At 30.5% G+C, this 25,843-nt stretch overlaps 1 protein-coding gene across 6 annotated transcripts in view; it reads left to right on the top strand.

The window, feature by feature from the left end:
- The window catches only part of LOC126777795 (zinc finger protein 628-like), a 110,096-nt gene that overhangs the window by 66,987 nt on the left and 17,266 nt on the right, over positions 1-25,843 (top strand). For all 6 annotated transcript variants that reach the window (XM_050500929.1, XM_050500927.1, XM_050500926.1 and 3 more), the window contains one exon: positions 9,565-9,796. In XM_050500929.1, coding sequence (XP_050356886.1) covers positions 9,565-9,796 — 232 coding nt within the window. The remainder of the gene's footprint in view (positions 1-9,564; positions 9,797-25,843) is intronic.

The raw sequence follows: 25,843 nt of genomic DNA, 5'->3' as shown, positions 1-25,843 counted from the left end.
ATAACTTGTTAATTGTAACTTTGACACCTGTTTCGAATATGTTGACAAGTGAACCGCATGGGGTTGGATTTGAATTAAAATTACTAGCTTTTAATAGTAGTTTCGCATGAATTCTACCGTAAAAAATATTCAAAAGTGTAAAAAATTTGCTCGAGTAACCAGTTTAACAATATTGGTCAAGGTAGATTCTAGGTTTAAAGATGTTTATTTTCAATAACGTCACTTACATGGAAACAATAAATTAAAGTAAAGCTAATTGGTCTTAAGCTTTTACAAGTTATTTACCCATTTAATTTACTTACTTTTAAAGAACGTAGTTTTGAATAATTTGTTCTGATACTTTAGTTTTTAATACATTAAAAGAGCTCACGTCTTAAAGTAGGCGGCAATTTATTATAAACTTTTAAAGGTAGTGAACAATAAAAATCATAGTTTTTTGTGAAGTTTTTCTCAGTATCTGTATGGAGTATTAGAGTTCGCATTTTTTAAGCTTTCGTGCCTCGGAATGCACGTCTAACGCATAAACTCTCTCCGGTCATACAGGATTGGAGTCCCATCGGATTGTGATAGTAAGGGAAAAGAAAGTGCACTTGTTCTCTATTACATCTCTTGTGCAGTAGGAGAGCTCTCTTGAGGGCGTATATATATATAATGATTACATTATTTATATCATACCAATTCTCCATTTGTTTCCCATATTATACTAAATAAAAGCGTTATATGTATACTTATAATAATTAACTATTGAAATTGTTGAGCTTAATGGCTTTCGTTAACAATATTTTTTTTACCTGTTTGAGTAGTTTAATTTTTTTTTAATGGCAATCTGTCAAAGATAACAGTGTATAAATTTAACTTTTTTTTATACCAATTCACTATTAAAATTCCTTATAAAATATATGTTAAAATTTTCTTTTTAAAGCTACTTAATAATATGTTGTTATAGTATAACGAAATTAAGAATATTGTATCTTGAACTATGCTCCAATATGCTCTCAGCCTTTGAGGACTATGCGCTCAAATTGAGGGATACCACATAACCTAGTTCTGTACTCCTCCATACTAATGAAATTCACGTGAAACCGGATGTTACAGCGATATTTTTATAATTAACGACTATTAAAATGCTATGCAATGCATCAGTGGATATGTTCCGCTCAAGATACGAATAAGTACTCGTAACAATCATGCTGATTTAAGAAAAAGAAAAATTATCACCGTGGAAATGCCACCGCTGCGCTGGGCTAAGTAGACCCTCCCCCTTTTACTCCTTATGTAGATTATAAAGTCATTAGATAGTTTTAATCGAAGAAATTAAATAGTAAACTATATAGTATAAGATTTATATGATAATTCCGTAATTCTTCCAATACAGAGTTTTCCTCGTAGTTATTATGATTCAAATATAAATCTGCATTTCGTGATTTTTCTATATATTTAAACCCCGTTAAAGTTCCTCATAAAACTTTCATAACACTTAATAAAAAACTCGACATTCTATACATATCTCGTTGGTAGATATAATGTGCACTTTTATTTTTTAACGCATGCGCATCGGCGAGCTCATTTAGATTATATTTAGCCTGACCCGTGTAGCTGACACTGAACGAATTTTTCTGAACTTGACTCAATTCTTTTCAATGTTTATTTTTAAACATATTAAATCTGATCTTTATCGAGTATTTATGCGGAGAACGAATACATATTTCATTTTGAAATTATCGCGCCGCCTTTTTATTTATAACTTTAAGATAAAATTGAACTCTATTCGATAAAAAGAGGTTTTACATGGTTAAATGGAAATTCAAATTTTTTTTCATTCGAATTTCAAAATTCGAGCCTTGAATATAGATTTTGTGATACAAAACTTTGCAAAGCTATTCTATATGAAAAAAAAAATCGAAACTAGATGCTCGATCGATACTAATGTAAAACGTAAACCGAGTTACGCTGTTTTGATGCGTCTATTTCAAATAGGATAATTTTTGTTGACAATATGCATATGCATATCGCGATCGAGACCCACGTCAATTTCCGAGTTTTTCTGACAGTTTTTCACAGTATTAAAACAAACAATGTAATAAGTATTAAGCACAGTACTCTAATTGGCTAGCACAGGATAATCGTGTTTAAATCGAAAGCGATTACGGCTACCAATAAAAACCTACCATGAAGTAATCATTTGATTTGTAATAAAATAACATTGAAATAATAGTCTATGGTATCTATATACAAAATATAACGATATCTGCCATGACACAACAATGCTTTGTGTTGTTGTTATGGAGGGTGAGCGAACCAGTGTAATTCCCGATACAAAAGACACCATCTTAGAACTGACGATTGTAAGCGTGTTTCAAATGTTTGGGGCTTACGGAAATACCTAGGTAACACCAATACCCTTAGGTAGCCTAGTATATACATTGTTATAAATATTTCATTTAAATGATAGATAATATATATATATATATATAGTGGCCTTTAAAATCTCCACTGCTGTCTAAGGCCTGTTCTCCTTTTGAGGTTTAGAATGTAGATTATGAAAGATTAAAATAAATATTGAAATAAATCAAATAATTCATTATTCAAGTAGACTTTGAGTACTTTTGTTATAGTATTGAATTAAATGTAAAGCTGTCACCGGTTCGAGATCTTGTCGATTGTACCGAGAAGAACCGACAAGAAATTCAGTGATTACACTTTTTCATCTTTAATTACAGTCTATCAAATACCATTAAATAAATTTAATGGTATTATAAATCAACAAATACTAATCCTAACGACCTTAAGAAGGTGGCGGGCACCAACTGGATGCGGAAGGCGGAGGACAGGGAGCTTTGGCGCACCTTGGGAGAGGCCTATGTTCAGCAGTGGACAACGATTGGCTGTTGATTGAAATACTAATCCCACGCTTTTTATTATGTATACATATTAATGTATATTATCTAACAGTAACAGTAACAGTCTGTTAATGTCCCACTGCTGGGCTAAGGCCTCCTCTCCCTTTTGAGGAGAAGGTTTGGAGCTTATTCCACCACGCTGCTCCAATGCGGGTTATTAGAATACACATGTGGCAGAATTTCAATGAAATTAGACACATGCAGGTTTCCTCACGATGTTTTCCTTCACCGTTAAGCACGAGATGAATTATAATCACAAATTACGCACATGAAAATTCAGCGGTGCTTGCCCGGGTTTGAACCCACGATCGTCGGTTAAGATGCACGCGTTCTAACCACTAGGCCATCTCGGCTTATATAGGATATCGCTTAGTTCTTATTTCATTTAAATCTGTTGTGTCTATCAGAGTTGTAACAATAAACAAAATGCGGTTACAATATAACTTTTAACCTATGAGTATATTATATCCGAAATTGTTTTTTTTTTATAATTGTCATTATAACCTTTCATCTATAGATCCGTATGTCAGTCTGTTGTTTCATCACGCAAAAACCACTCTACTGATTTAGATTAAATTTCGTATTCGTATTTCGTAACTGATTGTATTTTTTTTTAATTATATAATACAAAATTACCGCTAGTGAAACCGCTGGGCGTAGCTAGTTTACAAATAAGTATGTATAATTTTAAATCCAACACAAAACAATATCTAGTAAAATTCAAAACGAAATCAGGGGGACTACTCTACTAACAAATTGTCACCTTATCGCAATAATTGAATCGAAGCGTGATCGTTGCCGTTATCTGTTTTCCTATTATTTAATTTAATTATCGATTATTGGCATAAAAGTTAACAATTAAGTTTGGTTTTGTCATAACGGTACATGTTATATTGAATCGAGAACGTTTCGTTACCTTTATACATTAATAGACTTACTGACATTGACTGCCTCGTTGGTCTAGTGGCTACATGTAAGGCCGAAGACCCGGAGGTCCTGAACTCAAATCCCAGGTCGGTCCAATAAAAAGTTATTGGGGTTTTCTGTCAGAAAATTCTCAGTAACAGCCTGGAGTCTGGAAGTTGAAAGTGTCTACGCTCACGTGCCTCGGAAAGCACGTAAAGCCGTTGGTCCTGCGCTTGAACACTTTCCGGTCGTGTCGGATTGCCGTCCCATCGGATTGTGAGAGTTAGGGAATAGAGGGCGCACCTGTGTTTGCGCACACACTTGTGCACATAATATTGAGATTGGCTGCCGTGACTGAAATCGGTGTGAGGACTATTATTATTACATTAGTAGAATTCGGCCCCAGTTATCAAGGCTCGAATCTTGTTAAAAATCGCATCGGAAGGGTTGCCCTTAATAGAGACTTAATTCCAACGCCGGAACGATTTACGGAAAAATTATGAACTTTGCATTTTTCATGGGTTTTGTTATGTCGTTTTTTATATTGCTAATTACAAGGGGTTGTCTGAGCACGTCCGTTATTACGGTGATAAGTTAACATTGACGGTGTTACTCAACGTTGTATAAAAAAGAGTAATGCTCTTATGTTTTATTAAAATTTATTAGTAGTTTATTTTCGCAATGAAGGATTTTTGTATCTGTTCCTCCGTTTTCCATTTCTATTCTATTTCATTATATTTTTTTTAACACTGAGGATACTACAGTGCACAAGTGTGTGCGTTGTTTCCTCTCTCTCATAATCCTAAGAGATGGTAACCTGTGTCGAACCGGCACTGGAAACTGATGGAAATCTTCCAAGACTCTTGAATAAAGTATATTTTGATTTCATTTGATGAGTATCTTCCTCAAGAGTTGGGCTATCAAATGTAAATAGTTTCTTTTTCATTGCGACAGGTAGTTCCAGAGATTAATGAGATTAATCAAACAAACAAACTCTCCTTTATTATATAAGTATAGATAACACAATCAATATAAGTCAAAGGGTTAAATTTTTTTTTTTGAAAAAACCATTTTTGTGATAAAAAAAACAATATAAATTTTCATAAACGTTATATGTTATATAACTATTATTATATATATATATATATATATATATATATATATATATATAATAGTAATAATATATATATATTGAAAAATACTGAGCAGGAAATACACTTTAATAAATACTTGAAACCAAAATAACAATTGAAGGAAACGTACCAACTAATTAAGTTAATTAATTTTTACGATAGTATTGTTTTTTTCTACCGGTTGGCGATACGTTTGAGCGAAGATGTGGCAAGAAACGATTATAATAAAACATTATAACAGTTAGGTCGATAGTGATATCGTTATAAATCTCTGAGTATATCTCACGTTGCGCCTTCCGGGAATAGAACCTTAGACCCCGGCATCATAGCGTATCAAAAGCATAAATTCTTTGCAATTTCTTCGTTGCGTGATCAAAGCCTCTAGTTCCACTTTCTAACACGCGTGAAAGGGCTACAGTATCGACCAATTAAAGTGTACACCACATATATTTTTAGCACTTGATATATTTAAAACTAGCACAATATTATAATAAATTAAAAAAAATAAAGGACAAGTTTACTCATGGCTTAATATAGTACGTATATACAAACAAATCTGCGTCCGTCTTTTCCTGTTGTCTACTGAAAAATATAGCCGTTTATTAGAGGAAGGCGATAAGAAATTAAAAATATTTCATATAAAATAACTTAATAAATGTTTATACCATATTTTCCTTAATCAAAGTGGATTAATATTACGTTACATTACAATTAGACATTGTTTTAGTATGCACGCGTTTTTTTGTGATGAGATGCCCTGTGAAGTGTGGAATAAGTTTGAAAATGCTGCCTTTTTATCACAGGTAATATTTTGTATTGTTTTTCGTGTATGTTTAATCATAATCAACATTTATTATAAGATATTGTCACTTATAAGGAAGTGAGTTAAAAAAACAATCCAATAAAATATCATCTTTATAATCACAACAAACAAACAAAAACATCCTATATAAATACTTACTAGCTAAACCTTTCTTATTTATTAACCCGTATATGCAGTTATAAATAAAACCCACTATATTATAAATAGCGGTATATACTAACTCAAGTATAAACTTATATCATAGGATTGAGGTGAAAATAATATATCGCATTCTAATAGCAATAACGTTGAAACGTGTATACATTTTCTTGGCCTACATTGTACGTTTGCGTGTCTGAAGTCGTTTCTTTGCAATCGCATAGAAGTAAGGTTTCGATAAATATACCTATGTAATATATAACTAAGATTAAGCTGATTGCATTATTTGTTAACGACAATTGTTTATTTAACGTAATTAATTTATATTTGTGGATACTTAAACGATCCGTTTGAGTACTCTTTAAATTTATTTCATTAATTAAAAACAAAATTTATTTCTAAAATAAATTGATTATTTATTTTGTTGTTATGTTATTTAGTTAAGGAAAATTACAAAAAAAAATGGCGTTTAATTAAATTGCTATATTATGCTGTTACCAGACAAACGAACTATATACTTATCGTATAATAAAACTTTAAAAAAAAAATTGTGTAATGAATTAATAATAAGATTAATGAAGATTTTATAAGTACATTTCATTTGATATATAAAAAAAAAATATTACGACAATAAAGTTATAGAATCCGTATCTATCACCATATCAATAATTATAATAACAGCACAAAATTATTCAATGCACAGATTATAAAAAAATATGTGTATTATAAATTATTATACGTATAACCTTAAAAATTAAATAATCAAGAACAGACAAAACTCTCAAAAATCTCTTTTATTAAGAAAGAGATTTCAAAAATATTTTTAATGCCATTAGAACATGGCTAACAAAATGTATTTATTATAATCGTTTTATATTTAAAACAATAACACAATCAAATACTAAGCACATAATATATAATAACAACAGATATATTTGAAAATTAACAATAAAAAAAAATTAAAACAACCTCCGGTTTAAGATCATTTATTTCTCAAAAGAATAATCATTTATATGAGAAGTTACGTTAAAACTTAACACTTTATTTGGTATATCGAAAATTAAGACAAAACAATTAACAAGTAGAGGAAGATTAAAAAATATAATACTCGGATTAACAAAATAATAACAAAAAAAACCTAATTTGTTCCATCATTATCATCAATCATTATAAATTATATTAAAAATATATATACATATATATAATCAAATTAAACAAACGATATTCAATTACAAAATAAAATATTATATAGGATTCCATGAAGCACAAATCTGACCAGCCATCGCATATCAAAATATAACGCTCACGGACTACGGAGGCGATAAATAATTTTAAGTCCCTATAATTCCCTCTTATCTGACTCACTAGTAGAAAGCAATTTCTTTGCCATGGCAAAATTATAGGAGCCAGCGCGAAACTTAACACCCCACACCTAATGTGGATTGTACACGGACGTACAGGCCTATAATACCTTATCACTTATTTATACATATTTCATTTATTTACATTATATACATATATTGTTAAAAATAAATATTCATCTCGCCAAGATTTTTCTCAAAACGCGCACGTTTTACAATTAAATGATAATAATTATAAACTAAGTAATTACTTTAAGCAATAAAATAAAAAAATATTTTACTTATAATCACGTTACATGGCTGTGCTTGCGTGTGTGTTTATTTCCCGTCATGTTTTTAACATCGAGACATAAATACTTAACTTTATTTAAAAAAAAAAAATCTTTTGTTACTTATACATACATCTATTTTATTAAGTTAGAAGATCCATGTATAGATTTCTATATAATTATATATTTTTTTAAATTTTTGTGTTTTTTAATTTGATATTTTGTATAATGTATTTGTTGTATTATTGTTCATACAGTTCTGATCTTTAATTGAAGTACCATTATTAGTCTTTATTTTGTCATTGCGTATATTGTTGGTAATCAAATAAATAAATAAATAAATACCTTCGAGACCAAGCCGAGATGGCCCAGTGGTAAGAACATGTGAATCTTAACCGATGATCGTAGGTTCAAGCCCGGGCAAGCACCACTGAATTTTCATGTGCTTAATTTGTGATTATAATTCATCTCGTGCTTTACGGTAAAGGAAAACATCGAAAACCTGCATGTGTCTAATTTCACTGAAATTCTGCCACATGTGTATTCCACCAACCCGCATTGGAGCAGCGTGGTGGAATAAGCTCCAAACCTTCTCCTCAAAAAAAGGAGAGGAGGCCTTTAGCCCAGCAGTGGGACATTCACAGGCTGTTACGGTTACGGTTACGGTTCGAGACCATATATTTCTATATTCTATCACCATAGTATTTTCTTATTCTAAGTGAATGAATCTGTTCTCGTATACATTACATACTTTTCATCATACATTGCGTATTTTATTTATTTCTGACTTTTATGTATTTATATTCATCCTTATATACTATAACCCTACTTGCTCAAGTTCTTATTTACCGGTAAAATTTTACAGATAGAAAATATCAGTTCTCCTTAACTTTATCAGTCTTATTTGTAAATTTTTAATATATTTTTATATTTTAAATACATCATGACTTTTTATTTATTTACTTAAGAACATAAATGTCATGTTGAAAAAACATTGATTAATAAGGCGTATAAACATAAAACATTTACATAAGCGTCGAGTTAGCATTTGTTGATATCCGTGCAGAATAAATAATTGAATTTTATTTAATGTGGAATTTAAATGTCGAAAAGTGTGGCTACTGTGTGTTTTGACGGTTATTCTCTATAGAATCTAAATTGCTAACCGGTGGAACTATAAATTAATCTTGTAAAATGACGATTCAAGAGCCTACTTGGTTATGGTTATATGTTGATTTCGGTTTTCGATGTATATCGATTTTCTGAACGTGGATACTTGTGTTTATGTATGTGTTTTGCCAATGTATTCAAATTATTATAGATTTAAATTATTTAGTACAAATATTTAAGTGTACAATATGTCACGTTGAAATGACATTTTAACTTAAACAAAATTATTTAAGATAAATAATCGGATATGTGACTATTTTAACTTCGTATACATTGCTTAAATACGATGGAATAAAAAATATATAATAATATTCAATCAATCTATCAAATATTCTTTGTGAAAAGTCCTAATCGATAGGATATGTAGTATATCTAAGTCTAATCGATAGGATATGTATAGGATATGTAGTATCAAATGAATCCAAGCTTATTTAAAACATTTTTACAAATAATCTATTAAAATACAGACGCATGTAAATAGCATTATATGTTACAAGTTATATATATTTAGTGAAAGTTATACAATGATCTATTATAGGTATATATTTTATTTCACCATATGAGTATATTATATAATATGAATGCGTTTCGTTTGCATTCTAAAAACTCCTGGACCGATTTATAAAGTTCCCGAAAATCGCAATCAATCATTAAACGCAATTAATTATAAGTTTTAAGTTCAGAGAAGTGCTTACAAATATTTATATTACCCATTTAATTAAATAATAAGGCATAACGTCTTAAATCATTATGATACAAACTTGTCCAAATACTGTAAAGAAAGTACGAAACAATTTCAAAATCTGATTACCCCAAGAAAACTCTTCAAATTACCAAATAAATCAGCCAACCACCCGTTTCCAGATCTTCATGCACAAGAACGCAATGCAGATGCACGCGAGGGAGCTGCAACGTGGCTTGGGTGGTGAGGTGAAACCACACCAGTGCCAGCAGTGCCTGAAATCATTCAGCTCGAACCACCAGCTGGTCCAGCACATCAGGGTTCACACGGGCGAGAAGCCCTACAAGTGCTCATACTGCGACAGACGGTTCAAGCAATTGAGCCATGTTCAGCAACACACGCGATTACATACAGGTTAGTTTGGTGTATTATATATAAGAGTTATTATTCATAATATTGATATTACATTACTGACTTCACATATCAGTAATACCGGTCACTCCATGGAAGTCAAATGTTGTCCCGGGAAAATCAACGTTACGTATGCGTTATAAATATAATGGTTTTATTAAAATCCAATTTTAATGTGTAAATAAATCGTTTCTTCAACTTAAAGCAGATTAAAAAAAACAGGTCTTTCCTAGTTATTAGCTTTTCTAGTAATTACTTTATTATTATTTTTTCTTAATGGCTACAAAATCATATTGTATCCGAATAACGAATTTATAGCCTTAAACTATTGAATTTATATTTAACGCAAACCATTAAAAGGTTTCGCAACAATCATCTATCGCGGCATCCATAAGGTAAAACGTGATCTAAAGCTAGTGTAAATAAACAAATTTAATAAAACGCAAGCGCATACATCACGGCATACGGGATGTGTCTTCAGAATTCCAAATTTAAACCGGTCGGCCATTATAAAACAGATCGCATCGCGAGCTATTTCGCGCTTAAAAACATTCTCTCGATACGAAATTACAGTTTCAATGTAATAATACGTATTTAAACCTAAATTTCTTATTTAAAATTCCGAATGCATAGAATTCTTTTTTTTAATTTATTTCTTTGCATTAATTTCACGAAAAAATAAGTTATTTAACACGTCGACGACATCAGAAGTTAGTAAAAACTAAATCCGATTTCCGTGGTTAAAATAGCAGTGGCCTTATAAAATACCTATAACACTCATGCAACTCGTTATGCTGCCTCCATATACGAGCCGCAAAAACAATCCGAGACTAGAACAACTTTTATAATTAAAACTACGTTCGTTCCATTGGCCGGAGTTTCCGCGAAAAAAATTACGAACGCCGTATACGTGAAAAGCGGGAAAAAAAATTGTCCAATGGTCTGCTATTGCCGGACGGCCGGCCAATCAGAACACGGCTTTACGCAACGTACATTCTACGTGGTTTAGAAAAAAAAAATTCACGTGTTTTTCCATATTCGAACTAGCCAATAGCGACGTTTCGGGCTATTCGTATGCGCAATATAATTAAATTAGTTATTCGGTGGAATCTTTTTTCAATGTCGACTTTTATTGATATGTAGATATAAGCGACTATTAACATATTTTATATTTTCTTATTTAAATAATGCATAGATAAATGATATCTAATTAATATTCCATTTAAGCGGAATGACATATCTAAATTTTATTATAATGTGTTTTCCGTTTTAAATTTTTCTTTTAAAAAATATTTTTATGTTTTATTGTAAATATTGAAAATATATTTATGTATAGCTTAATGACCAGCTGTAATAACTATTTGAAATCAAAAAAATAGAACAAAGCATTGTCAATGTTCCCACACTTTTTCACACAATAGTCAATAGTAGTGTTGCCTTTAGTAATTAAATATTTATTCACGGTTCACGATGATTGTTGGCTGCCAGTGCGTAATGAGTTTTTTAATTGTCGTAATTACAGTAGTGTCCACATATGACGGCCAGTTGAAGTGTGACTTTGAAATTTAACATGTTGACTTTACGGCTTTTTAAATGTAGTGTTAAATTGTCTTTTTGTTTTTTAATTTAATGTTTTGAGATATTATAATATGAATTATATACCAAACGTTTAAATTATACCAATCTTTTAAAGTATATTTTTTTTAAATAATTCATATTCTTAAGCCTAGTACTGAAAATGTATTAATGTTTTTTTTTTTATTACTTTATATTCGAACCGCCAATATTGTGATAAAAACCTACAAAAGAGCGACGCTCTCAATTTTTCCATTCAGCTTAATCAAAGAAAGAGATTTTAAAAGTTTTTCAAATAAATAGAATGGCGAAGTAAAATCTCCGTCTGTTACGTCAATTACTTCGATTTTACATAACAATGGTTCTTCGGGGTCCATGTTTATTTATTTTAAAATTGGAACTTGATGGAGCGAAATATTTTTTTTTGAATTGAGAATGACGTTGACAAAACGCGAATTTTATATTTTTTTAATACAATTTAAATGCAATGCAATCATATATTAGATACTACCCAACTAATGAGTAGGTTAGGTATACATAAGGTAGATTTTATAGGTATGAGGTATCATTTTAGCGTATTGTATTTCGGACGATTCTTTCCGCAGTAATCATTACTAAAGTTAAGTAATTCGTACGCATAGATCAGCCCCAATCTGTGTTGTTCACGTATTCGAAAATTGAATATTCGAACTGAGCAAAATATGAATAATTAATTCAATAAATAATTTTAAGTGGAAAATAAATCTTTTTTTCCGATATGATTTTCCTTTTATTTACTTTACGAAAATGCTGTTCATATCCTGTTCATAATATATTTTATTTTTTTTGAATTGATGAAAAATTAATATATTAAGACCATAGCCAAACTATAAACTTAAATAATGCAGATAATGAAAAAATATTAAATTAAAAAAAATAGTACGAAAAAATGACAACATAATAATAATTCTAACGAGGCATAAAGTTCTTCTATCTTCTTTTTTCTTTCTTACACTCATAAACAGAGCGCTGTAGTGCTATTCCGTGTGAATTAACTCGCATAATTATTGATGTTGGTAACCGTTATGGTAAATGGTGACACGCTATTTTGAAGCGTGTATGATAATAATTATAATAGTCAATGTCGCATATCACATTTTGACATTTTACTATTATAAGCTCCAAATCTTCTTTTCAAAGAGAGAAAGGATTCACCTTAGCCCAGCGGTGGGCTATTAATAGATTGTTTTCTATGGTGAATTTCGCGTGTTCTTAGAAAGCATCTCTACTGGATACGCATGATTTTTTTCGTATAAATGTATGGTCCAGATTTGCATGGATTAAAAAGACGCGACAGTGAAACAGGCAGTAAACATTTATAGTATATATAATATCAGTATACATAATAGACTTGTACTGAGGATGCTAGTTTTAATAAATATAAAAAGTTATGAATAAAATACAATGTAAATATTTCAACAAACAATAGGTCAACTTTATCACATAATCTTAACCGAGAAGTAATATAATTAACGATAATTGTTTGCGAATTAATGTAAATAAATATAAACACGTTTAAATGTTCGCAAATCTTAAACGTACAAGCTTTTCCGTTCTGTGGTGGATCATATACCATTTTACCCTGTAGTAGGATTTTGGTTGACTTATTATACTATCCACTCATTTATTAATCTGTTGTCTAATTAATCTGCTGTCTGTATTGGTGTATTGCAGTTTCAATAGTGAGTCAGTGTAAATATGGCTTAGATCCCATTATTAGCTGCACAATGATAGTAACTGTCTTAGCACAATTTACCTTGAACTGTATAATAAGTGATTTATTTATCTGTGGCAATATTTGTGTGTGTCTGAGTATGTGTCTGTTATGGGAAAGGACCACTAAACAGATCATATCAGGTATAGCTTGTCTGAAAAAACTCTTCAGACATCTCTATTGTGTGCTTAAAATAAGTCGTTCTTATTTAAGATACGAGGTTAAAATCTTAGATTGGCATCGCTTATATTATGTATTCAGCATTTAAAGGTCTTAATGTAAAACACATATGTATATTGATTTACGGTAAAGTTTATTATAATTCAACAAATGGATAAATGATTGTCCATTGCTGTACAGCGTGGCATGCGACCTGTGTTATGCAGCTTTGCGTCGAATAGGGATCGGAGGGACTTTTGTATATTAAATTCAATCAAATTATTAAATTTAGGTATGTAAATTTACAAAGGGATAATAAAACAATTTAGTTATGTTACGTACGTTAACGGTTAACAGGAATCAGGTACCTTCTAAATCCTCTTTCTTCAATGTCATACGTTTTATCGGATGAGTTATACAATTCAACTAAACGATAACGATACGCTTCCGATTCAATTCCAATCCAACTTAATTGTTAACTTTTATGCCACTAGTCAATAATTAAATAAAATAATAGGAAGGCAAACGGCTACGATTACACTTAGACTCGATTGCGATAAAGTCACAATTTGTTAGTAGAATTGGACCCCTGCCTCTGTTTTACACATAACTCTCCTAAATTGCTCTGTGTAGCACTTTACATTATATATATATATATATATATATATATATATATATAATCTCATTAAATCGAAACTTCATCATAGGTCCAGATAAAAAAGCGCAGGTGTTCTGACAAGTTGCTGAGATCTTACGCTCGAAAGCGCGAAAACTCGATATTAAACTGTAAAGACGAGGCGAGGTGAAATCGTCAAGACCGAATCGTATTGAACATTGTAATAAAGTATAATCATATGATCATTTATTTGCTTAATTATTTTCAATATTTTATGTATAATCGCACACGATATAAATATTACGATTTAAAAAAAGAATGTTAATTTTTCACTACTAGGCTAAGGGCTCCTCTCCTTTTGAAGAGAAGGTTTAGAGCATACTCCACCAGCTACCCATGGATCAACTCATATATATTATTATCTTTAGTTTTTATATAAAGTAAATACTATAAGAAGTGTAAGCCCTTTCCGTCGATAGCGTTTAAAGAGTTCCAGCTGAAGTTTAAACTGTAAGCGTTTTTCGATCAACGGATTTTCTTACGTAACCCTAAAAATCGGAGCCAGCCAACAAAGACTCACTGTCCGAGTGGAAAGTATTTTACTAATTTACAGAGTTTTCATCCCCTTTGAAACTGTTGAGAAGTTTTTTTAATAACATTTTCTGATATCACTTTTGATTCTTTGCGAAACGTGATTTAAGGTTGGAATTTTTTTATTTTTTTTAAACTGCAATAAATATCAAAAAAAATTATCATTTTATTCGATTTTAAAAATGGAACGAAAGAAAATTAGAATATTTATAAATTAAAAACAAATAGACGAACGAAGAACCTACTTCAAATTAACTTATAACGCCTTAAAATTAAAAACAAATATAAATAAATATTTTTCTATGGACTTATTGTTGACTCCGCTCCTAAGGGTGAATTTCTTAATTCGATATGTGAATATTTATATACCTCAGTATATGAGCTATCTATATCGTGAACTAATATTATTTGATTATAGTTTTAATACAACCTCTTAAGCTTTATAACAAATATTAATCTTAAGCATGAAACGAACCAACGAATTTAATTCACATTCAACTTACGACCACTGCGCCATCAACGTCACATTATTCAATTATCGTCTAAGTATTTTTTATCTGTACTCTGTTTATTTCGTTTGTCAAATTCCAATTATAAATTTAAAAAACGATTTAAAGTTATCGAATTGTATATCGTGTCGGATCCAGAAACACAAACATAAACCAGACCACAAACACTGATGCTGCCTACAAAATTAAACATAATGAAATAAAATGTAATGGTAAAAAGGTAAGATGTTCAACTGACTTATTATTTAAAAAGTATCAAGAGTGATTTTTAAATTACAATAAAATACAACATCTTTGCCCATGTTTAAAAAAAATCGGTTAAGTGTTCGTTGTACACATTACGATGGGTGTGTGTGTTAATAAGATATTTGAATTATATGCGTGTGTATTAAGCATCATACACTAACAAAGCATCACACACACATCCGTTTTTTTAATATAATGATGTAACATAACGTAAACGCGTACCATAAGCCACACTTACGAGATCGCTGTCATATTAAGCAGCCCTGATACGAAATTGTGCATTTGGGGGGTGTCGTGTCAACTATCACTTATATACCTACATGTGGGGGTTGATCTGGGAGTGGGGAAATCAATACAGTCATTGCGTCGCGATGACGGTGACCCCGCGGCTAACAAAATTTCATGCTATTTTCGTATTTATATAAAACAAGATACAGTCGATTTTGCTTTGAACTCTCATTTTGAATATAAACACGTATATGACACACATACACAATATTCAGTAATATGATCGTGAATACTAAATACAGTGACGCTTGAAATTCTCTTTTATGCACTATTTCCATTAATATTACATTTAATATGTATTTCATGTCCAAAATACTTTGACACCTTCAGTTATATTCAGTATATATTGAAGAGGGATTTTATTATAATGGTTCTATTATTAAGTTATATTTATTTATTTCAATATGTATTCATCGTTATACTTTGAATAATGATGCCATACTTTAGAATATATAATAAAACTATTAAAGTATATATCCATATAAAGTATTATGTGTTTAACTCGAAAATGATACGGTACTTGTTACCTTATAAAATAGAAATATAATAAGATAAAATATATGTGTTCATAAGGCTAAGTAGATATATGTTCACTTTATAGCAAGTTTGAATCCAGTTAAGCTCTTGGTTGTATATGTGTGGTTAAATCGAAACCAAATCCTTCGTCTTAATATGATTTTTAAACAGCAATGGTATATTTGTCTACATACCTTTTATCTCCATTAAATATTAAAGTGAATTTTTGCTTTATTATGTATAATACAATAATGTGTATAAAGAAAAAATATTTAACTATCGTACATCAGCACAGTGTTCCTCATATTCTCCTAATAACCACGGCTCCGATTCCTTGCATAATTTTTTAGCTGGGAACTATTCCTATGCAAAACGTTTATAATTTGCTGCGAGAAAAAACTAACAAACATAAAACATACACGTTCACATTATATATAAGGTGGGCAAATTATTTATGAAAATATAATTTAACTCTGTTAATTCAGTGACCACATGGAAACTCTTATATACATAATATGATGACGTAGATATCCTCCTCAACGAGGCTAACCAACTACAGGAGATATTTCACAAGTCTGAATAAAAAAAAAAACACAAACGCACTCTATATTTGACTCACATACACGACACGCAACAATCAAAAAATCATGTAACATTCAACTATTGAGAACTTCTCGAAACAAAAACTATTAATTCGACTCGTGATTTGAATCCACGAATCTTGTAGCCCAATGAACCACCACACCGAGGTCTGTATGTACATATTACTCTTATATATGACTAAATATTAAAATGATGATAGAAATACTGAAATACCGTACCACAATGCGGTCGCCGGCTAATGCATTTCCTTTAAATTAAACTAAGCTTTATCGTATTGCGGAATAAATGATAGCCTAATGTACGGCCAGCGTTCGATTTTGTTTTAGTAATTAGATTGGATTTAGTATTTAGGTAGAGAGAATTAATTTATTTAAGTTAATATAAACATTTGTATTAAACGCACAAAGGGCTTATTTAAACGTAACATGCATTAGACTGATCGCGAGCTATGTAATGTGTGGGATAATAGTTAATATATGGGTCGTGTTTAGTGTTTCGATATTAATACTCGAAATGCGTAAGCTATTCTGTCGCTCTGTCGTGTTTTCCCGTCTCATCGGTGATTTGATTTGTCACCCCTAACAGAGTACATATAACTTTTTCTAGTCATCTTACCCGAGGGGGTTTATTTAATTTACATAACCATTGAAGTAGTGGTATCATAATATCATTTGAGTATACATATATATATATAGTATAGAGATGTATCTCAACAAACGATTAAATCGCCGACACCTATCAAGCTTAAGTAAAGGTTAAGGAACAATTATTTTAATATAATGTATATCAAGATTTGTTTAGAATAAATAATATATATTGAATTTCTTGCTTGCTTACATATATCTTTGCTACTTTCTTTATGTATTATAAAAACGTTCGCCATATTTTTATCTCCGTACTTTTACTTGTGATACGACGTTAAAAGTAAGGGGACGTTAAACCACCATTGGGAATTGTGGTAACTTGAGCACATAATCCATCTTATAATTTTCGAAAAATTTTAATGGAAAAATTTGCTTGGGAGAAAGAAATCCGATCCATTGGGAATAGAATTATAAATATGGTCTACGCTTGATACATTGTGACTTTAAAATTTAAATTATGTGGTTGAAATTGAAATGAATATATATATATATATATTAGGTAAGCGGACGACTAAATGAGTTACCTGATGGTATGGGCATTGGTCTTACATCGCCAATGCGCCATCAACCTTGAAACTAAGATATTATGTCTTCTGCCTTCAGTTACAACGGCTTACTCACCCCTTAAACCGAAACTCAGCAATAATGTTATTGCTGTTTAGTGGTAGAATAAATGACAAGTGGGTGGTACCTACTTGAATAAAATATATTTCGATTTTACTGATGTAAAATATTAATCCTTAAAATGAACATGTACATTTCAATCTCATTATTGGCGCTGATTACCATTAGTACAGACACAACATCGTTTATTTTATATATAACAACAGCAGCCGTCTAGTCTTACACGAATAATTGTTAGTAAAATGAAAATAAAATATATAACTATTATATATTAAAAACAAAGTGAAGATGGCACAGTGGCTAGAATATATGAATATTAATTGAAGAATCGAAGATTTCGGCTTCAAAACAAAGCACTAATGGACTGCACACAAATTAAGCACTTATCATATGCTTCATTTGTGTGACGTGGTGATGAAAAACGCGAGGAAATCTGTGTATCCCACTAATCCGCATTGGAGTAGCGTGATGAAATAAGTTTATAATCTTTTTAAATGGACAGGACACAGCCCAGTTGTGGGATGTTTACAGACTATTACCGTATTAAATAAACAATATACATGCATATAAAAACGATAAATTTAAAATCAATAGCCTATATGTATGAGCCGAGATGGCCCAGTGGTAAGAACGCGGGAATCCTAACCGATGATCGTGGTGATGGATGAACCCGGGCAAGCACCACTGAATTTTCATGTGCTTAATTTGCGATTATAATTCATCTCGTGCTTTACGGTGAAGGAAAACATCGTGAGGAAACCTGCATGTGTCTAATTTCACTGAAATTCTGTCACATGTGTATTCCACCAACCCGCATTGGAGCAGCGTGGTGGAATAAGCTCCAAACCTTCTCCTCAAAAAGAGGAGAGGAGGCCTTTAGCCCAGCAGTGGGACATTCACAGGCTGTTACAGTTTTTACAGTTTTTTACAGCCTATATATCTTTTAAGATAATTGATTTATTAAACCATTGAGATACAAGCTATTATAAAACTACCGAAATATCTAAAAACAAATTGCAATATTTATGTTGACTAAATAACGTTTTAATGAAGTTATTTAAAAAAAAAAAAGTTTATAACGAAAATTATGAAAATTTGAATCTGAAAGTTTCACAAAAACAAAGTACTCAGTTCTGTCAGTAGTATACACGTGGGAGAGTAACGTTATAACAGTTGAAAATTTAACCGAACTTTTTTACGTCGAAAAACCTATTTGAATTTATTTTTAGACTTTTATTGCGTTCTGAAACAATCTTGACTTTTATATTATATATTAATTGGTTCGTAAAATGCGCATTTGTAACAAATAAATAATTAAGCTTTTTTTACAAATCAAATATCAACCGACACACTAGCTTGCTTAGTATTCAACAGAGACTTGAAAAATATCAGGGTATTCGGTATAAAAAACTGGAAGCGGAAGCCAAAGATCCTCCCGCGGTTGTAACACCTTAGATGATGATGATGGATGTTGACTTTTATGTAATTATTTATGTAAACTTTTAATTAAAATATGATGTCTGGCTAATGGGCCTGATAAGTCACCACCGCCCATAAACACTGGCACTGTAAGATATATTAACTACCCGTTAAATCGTCAAAGTCGAGATGGCCCAGTGGTAAGAACGCGTGAATCTTAACCGATGAACGTGGGTTCAAACCCGGGCAAGCACCTCTGAATTTTCATGTGCTTAATTTCTGTTTATAATTCATCTCGTGCTTTTCGGTGAAGGAAAACATCGTGAGGAAACCTGCATGTGTCTAATTTCATCGAAATTCTGCCACATGTGTATTCCACCAACCCGCATTGGAGCAGCGTGGTGGAATAAGCTCCAAACCTTCTCCTCAAAAAGGGAGAGGAGGCCTTAGCCCAGCAGTGGGACATTTACAAGCTGTTACTACTAAATCGTCCAAGCGCCACCAACCTTAGGAACCAAGATTATATATGTGTGAGTGTATTCCTGCACACTGAAACACAACTAAATATTGCTGTTTGGTGGTAGAATATGGTATGAGTGGGCTACTACTTGTGGTAGGACTTTGTGCAGGCTCGTCTGGGTAGGTACCACCCGCTCATCAAATATTCTCCCGCAAAACAGCAGTACTTGGTATTGTTGTGTTCCGGTTTGAAGGGTGAGTGAACACATGGGACATGACATCTTAGTTCCCAAGGTTGGTGGCGCATTGGCGATGTAAGCGATGGTGAACATTTCTTACAATGCCAATGTCACCAACGCCCATAGAGCGTTGGTGACCACTTACAATCAGGTGGCCCACATGCTCAGCTCTAACCCTACTACTAAGTGATTTAGGTATAACTAGCATAGCAGTAATATTACTTTATAAATTACCGTAAATAATAATTTTAAGACAATTCAATTGGAAACATTTTAAAATGTTCGTAAAATAAATAAAATCCTATGGAAATGGTTGTAATTTCCATGATTGGTCCAGAGTCCCTCGCTTATCTTTTTTGTGTCATTTTTTTTGTTCATTGCGTCTTTATTCCACCCTCCAGGAAAGCGGGCAGCTTATTGTTCGACTCACCACTCTTGATATTTGAATATTTGTTTATTATTATTTGTCATAAATGTAAAAAAATACATATTTAATGTTTTTTTTATTAAAAATCATAAAACATAAATTACAAGCTATATTTTCTTCTATCCAATAAAGCGATGATACTAAATGATATTTTATAGCAAGGGTGAGTGAACGTGACATTATATTAATCGCCGTTCGGTTGAGATTATTATAGCATATAGGTAGTTAATCAATCTGACGTAACGCGTTTCTGGTTCACCTTTGACGGTTAGTAGCGGTCAAATCACAAACGATAATTTATCTCGGAAATAAAAAAATATACATCCGTATTTTTAATAATATCAGTTTTATATAAAACAGTACTAAGCAGTACTAAGCAACGATTTCCGCGTCCGATATGATACATATATGACTCAATTTGATTATTTATAGCTTCTTATATTAAAATGACGTATCCACCATTACAGATTAGTCGCTTATTACAGTTACGAATAGCGTATAAAATTATTAATATTTATGTAAATTATTTTCAAGAAACAACTTAAATTTATACAATTGTCGTTTTGTAACCTAAGATCAAGTATCAACATCATCAGGATGCACTACAAGAGCCTATTTACAGAAGGCGAGATGGAAAAAAGGTTGTTTCGCGTGATCGGTTTTTATTTGATTTCAGTCGTGTTTGCGTACAAATTAGCGACGCTACCTTAACGTTATTATCTTTCTTACCCTTGTCTGGCCTTTATTTAACATTATATCATACATTTCGATTTGTGGTACTTTTTACATTATTTTACCGTTTAATTCGACACAGTTTTTATTTCGTCGTATCATGTTTGTTTCTTTTTGTTTTATATATAGTGTAACTAATTATACAAGATACTTTATCGTACATTTTTTGTTATAGGATTTATTTTAACAATAGCACAAAAAATGAAAATTGATTTAACGTAGTGTTCATTGCTTCTCAATTCATTCTCAATATATATAACGTTAATATATAAGTCATATACACCTTACATTATTTTTGTGAACAAAATGTTAAAAACACATATTTTCGGATAAGAACTTATATAGTTATAATAGTTACACATATTTATATTTTTTATTATTATAATTAACATAAGCACATAAGTATATAACCGAATTCGTCTAAAATTATACGTACAAAGCGAAAAACATATAATAAATGACATCTTTCAAAATTGATATTGTAATGTTTGATTGACACTGCAGTTGTTGAATCTTGATACTTTATTTACAGGATTTATTTAAGAGATATATAAAGAGTTTAAAATTTATATTATCTTGTATTAATTTTAAAATAATTAAAAACGTAACGGTTCGTGTAATATTCAGAGTAAACGAAAAGTCATAACCCTTGCTTTTTTAGAAAAGTGCCGCCTTACTCCCGAGTTATCTTTTAATTAACAGTAAGTGTTATCCTTACATATAAAATTTTTACTCGAAATCTCAAATAACGTTTTCTCGAAGAAAAGGTTTCTTTGCAACATTTAAGTTTAATTAAATTTTCTTATTCATTCTTTTTTTTCTTTATCTCTATGGAGTTTTATTTAAAGTCTGCTTGAATATTTAATGCTAATCGATTCTTATAATTACATAAAGAAAATTATAAAAAATAATAGTATTATAAAAATAAAGAGATGGCAGAAAAATTTTTTTTTTATATTTTTATTAGTTCATACAAAACACATGACTATTTTCGCTAAATATATACACAATTCAATGTGGTATCTCTTATGTATAGGTAGGTACATATAATTAAGCCGAATACGCTATATATAAACTTATTGTTTATAAACTAACTAAAGAAACTTTATTATCACAAATACAATCTTATAAGATGCATCACACGAAAATAACTGTTTTCATTTTAATGAAACTGAGCATTATTCTCGCTTACACTTTCAATAAAATATATAATACATTTCTATTCCAAGATCATTGTATCTTGGAAGAAATTAAGTTCAAGAAATGAATTGTAACTCAAAAATTCGACGCAAATTTGCAGTCACAAATCGTCATATAATTAAAACTGCCTTTATAAAATCTATCATTAAAGATAGATATAGAGAAGTTCATAGATATAACGCACAATTATCATGCAGAACGCTCACAATACGAACTGCAACCCCCCGGGCCGCAGATGTTGAGATTTCAAGACGAAATGAGTTTTGCCTAATTTATTTTTTGTCGCCTTCTTTCACCGAGTAAATATTGACATGGTGAGCCGTTAGAGTATAATGGACGTATCTTTTGAATTTGGAATCTTAAGCTAAAGTAAGTTAAATGTAAGTTAAAGTAGCTTATTTACACATGAGAAATAATACATATAATTACACAGTATTTTTTGCAATAATATATTTATGATACTAAAAATCAGTCCTTTACAAAATCTTTAAATGATTTATTTTATAACGAGAGTAAAATTTTACATGAAAAAAACAACTAATAATTATTATTATATATATTATTATTGCAAAACAAAATAAAGTCGTATCCATATAAATCGAATTTTGACAGAAGCAAGGACGTCTAAGACTTTTTTAGTAGGAACCGGACGTTCGGTTCGGTGATTAGGAAATTATATTGGGGCTGGAAGATTCTTCAATCTTTTTTCTCGAGGTGTCGGGGGCTCGATTGGTTATTAAATCGGACTTACGACTTCACCCTCTTTTTAATTGTCTATTTTTTTTTAATTTTCTTCAAATTTCGTACCTACTGACGAATGGTGTCTAAATTTTGAATTTACTACAAAACGAATTATTGAAGACACTTCGTTTGCACATGTTACATACTTACTTGAAATATATATTTGTGATTGCGTAAGCATTTTTATTCTTAAAATTAAATGTATTTTAAGTATCATTAAAGAAGTGTCAATAAAGTTATATCAAATTAAAATATTTTCATTTAAATTTACTTGTATGTAAATTTGACTATTCATAACGTCAAACGCTACCGGTTCGGAATGTGAATCCTACAAAGAAGAACCGGCAACAAACTCAAAAGTTACTCTTTTATCTTTTTTGTTTAAATACTTTGTATGAATTAAATACACCCAGTGTTAGTTCCTCCACGAGATCCAGCAATCATTCAATCCATTGATTATAATCTATGTACAGTCATTTTTATAATATACAAAATAAAAAAAAAAAATCATTACATAAATATAAAAAAACACGCCGTTTAAAAGATTGTCCTGTGGCATTGTACTCAAGACGCTGGCACTGTTAATAATAATATTATTATTATCCATTGTTTTTATCTGACATATATACATATACAGAGTAGGCTTTATTAAAAAGATTATTTTTTAAGTAGTGGCTTAAGTGCGATCAAAAGAAGACTTACATCGATAATAACTTAATTATTATTAATGATTGCTTAATCTGTGTATTCGAATTTTAAAATATTAATTTATAAAACAAAATTAAAGACAACTAGAATAGGCTTTAAAATTTTCAAACAAGTTTTACTATTCAACATAAATAACGAATGATTATTTACGAAATCAAAAACAATAATAAAATTGTTCTTTACAAAACAATTGCAACAATGAATTCACTAAAACTAAAAACAGAGTTTCAAGCGAACCGAGAACAAAAATTAAAACAATTTAATCAGCGTAAAAAAAGACAAAAGTGTTATAAGAACAAACAGTTGGATTCTTACTTTTATTACGTTACAAGGAATATAATTAATCGCTGATATTAATTATATAGAGCTTTGTTTTTATTCTTTCTTCGGGTCCACGAGACCCCGACCCTTTGTGATGCCATATGCTTCATTTTAGGGTTGAGCTCATTTTTTCGTTTCTTTATAAAAAAACCACCTCAGTTAGGACATAGAAACGTTTGATTTACTTAATGAGGTTTAAGCCAAGATAGGTATTAGAAGCAACGTTTCTTTGTATAACGTTACATAAATACCTATAATGTCATCACGTTGTTATTTTGCATACTTCTGTATTATTATGTAAATAATCTAAAATAAGAACAACAAAATTAAATTCATTATTTTCTAAAATATATTGTTAGTCTAGATAAGAATTAATTTTTAACTCCGCGCACTGTAACGAATCGCACACACTTCTGCAAGACAAAGATGGCAGATTTTACATTACAATTAACATGGCACAATGACGCTAGACACAATATCGCAACAGAAAAACAGGTTTCCTGCTTTTGAAATACATTTATGCACATAAGACCTTCTAGAATACATTTTTTAACCATTGTTTAAATAACCATCGAGATAAATCATTGTCACTTCATGTATGAATATTTATATTAACATAAAATTCCATAATTCATGCGTACTATTAATTTGACATCGAAAATATTTATACATTTTTTTAAATTGTGTTTATTACACTGCCAAAGCCGATTTTTTTTAATTATAACAATATAGTAATAATGGTATAGTTTGGTAAAGCTTAAATCCATTTATTTTTAAATAAATACATGCAACAGATGGTTGCATTCGATCCGCTCAATAAAATCGTGTTTTAATGAAATAACCAAAAAACCGGAACTGACCCATCAATATCGGCGTAGTGATTTTTTACCGGATTTCGGGAACATCTGAATGTAACAGGTGCGTTGCGTGAGATTTTTAAACTCTACTTACGAAAAAAAAGTAATCAGAATACTTAAGTACTTGGTTTAATTTATAATCAAAACTAACGTTCAATTTACGTTCCAAATTTAAAAATTGTGGATTTGTAAAGAGAACAGAAATTATAAAATAAATTGTTAACTGATGCGAACATGCAAACTGTTTTAAAAACAAAAGATATTCTTTTGTTGTTTTTTTACTAACTCCTAACTTGCTACTTAAGCGTCTCTCATTCTTCTAAAGCCGTTTCTTTAATTAACAAAGAATGGGATTGCGTGTTGCTTTTACTTTTTTAATTTAATTACCGCTCTTGAAAAGACAATGGGAATAATGTGTTCAGCCATTACAAATTTGTTATGACATGCTAATTTTTTTGTGTTTTATTCAGATGAAAACTTAAAGCAAAAGTTTAATTAATATATTAAAGTACCTAAGATTACTATTATTTTTTAAATTATACAAATAATTTAATTGAATTTAAATACATAGCGTGAAATAATAAAATATTTTATTAAGAGAAAAAATTGCTAGTGTGTAAAATATTTACTGCCAAGAAGTTTCTGTTACCTATTATATTTTACACGTCAAAAATGTCAATTTTTAGAACACTTATAAAGGCATGTATCGATTTTCACCGGTCGGATAAGTGCACTATTATGTTATTATAGGCATCAAAAGTTGCATCACTTGCGGACTAACGGTACACGCGCTGTGCAATACCGTCTTACCGGTTTTCAGACA

Source organism: Nymphalis io, chromosome 24, assembly GCF_905147045.1.
Source record: "Nymphalis io chromosome 24, ilAglIoxx1.1, whole genome shotgun sequence".
Classification (NCBI taxonomy): domain Eukaryota; kingdom Metazoa; phylum Arthropoda; class Insecta; order Lepidoptera; family Nymphalidae; genus Nymphalis; species Nymphalis io.
The sequence above is the reverse complement of the archived record's forward strand: the minus strand, read 5'-3'. Positions and strand labels throughout refer to the sequence as shown.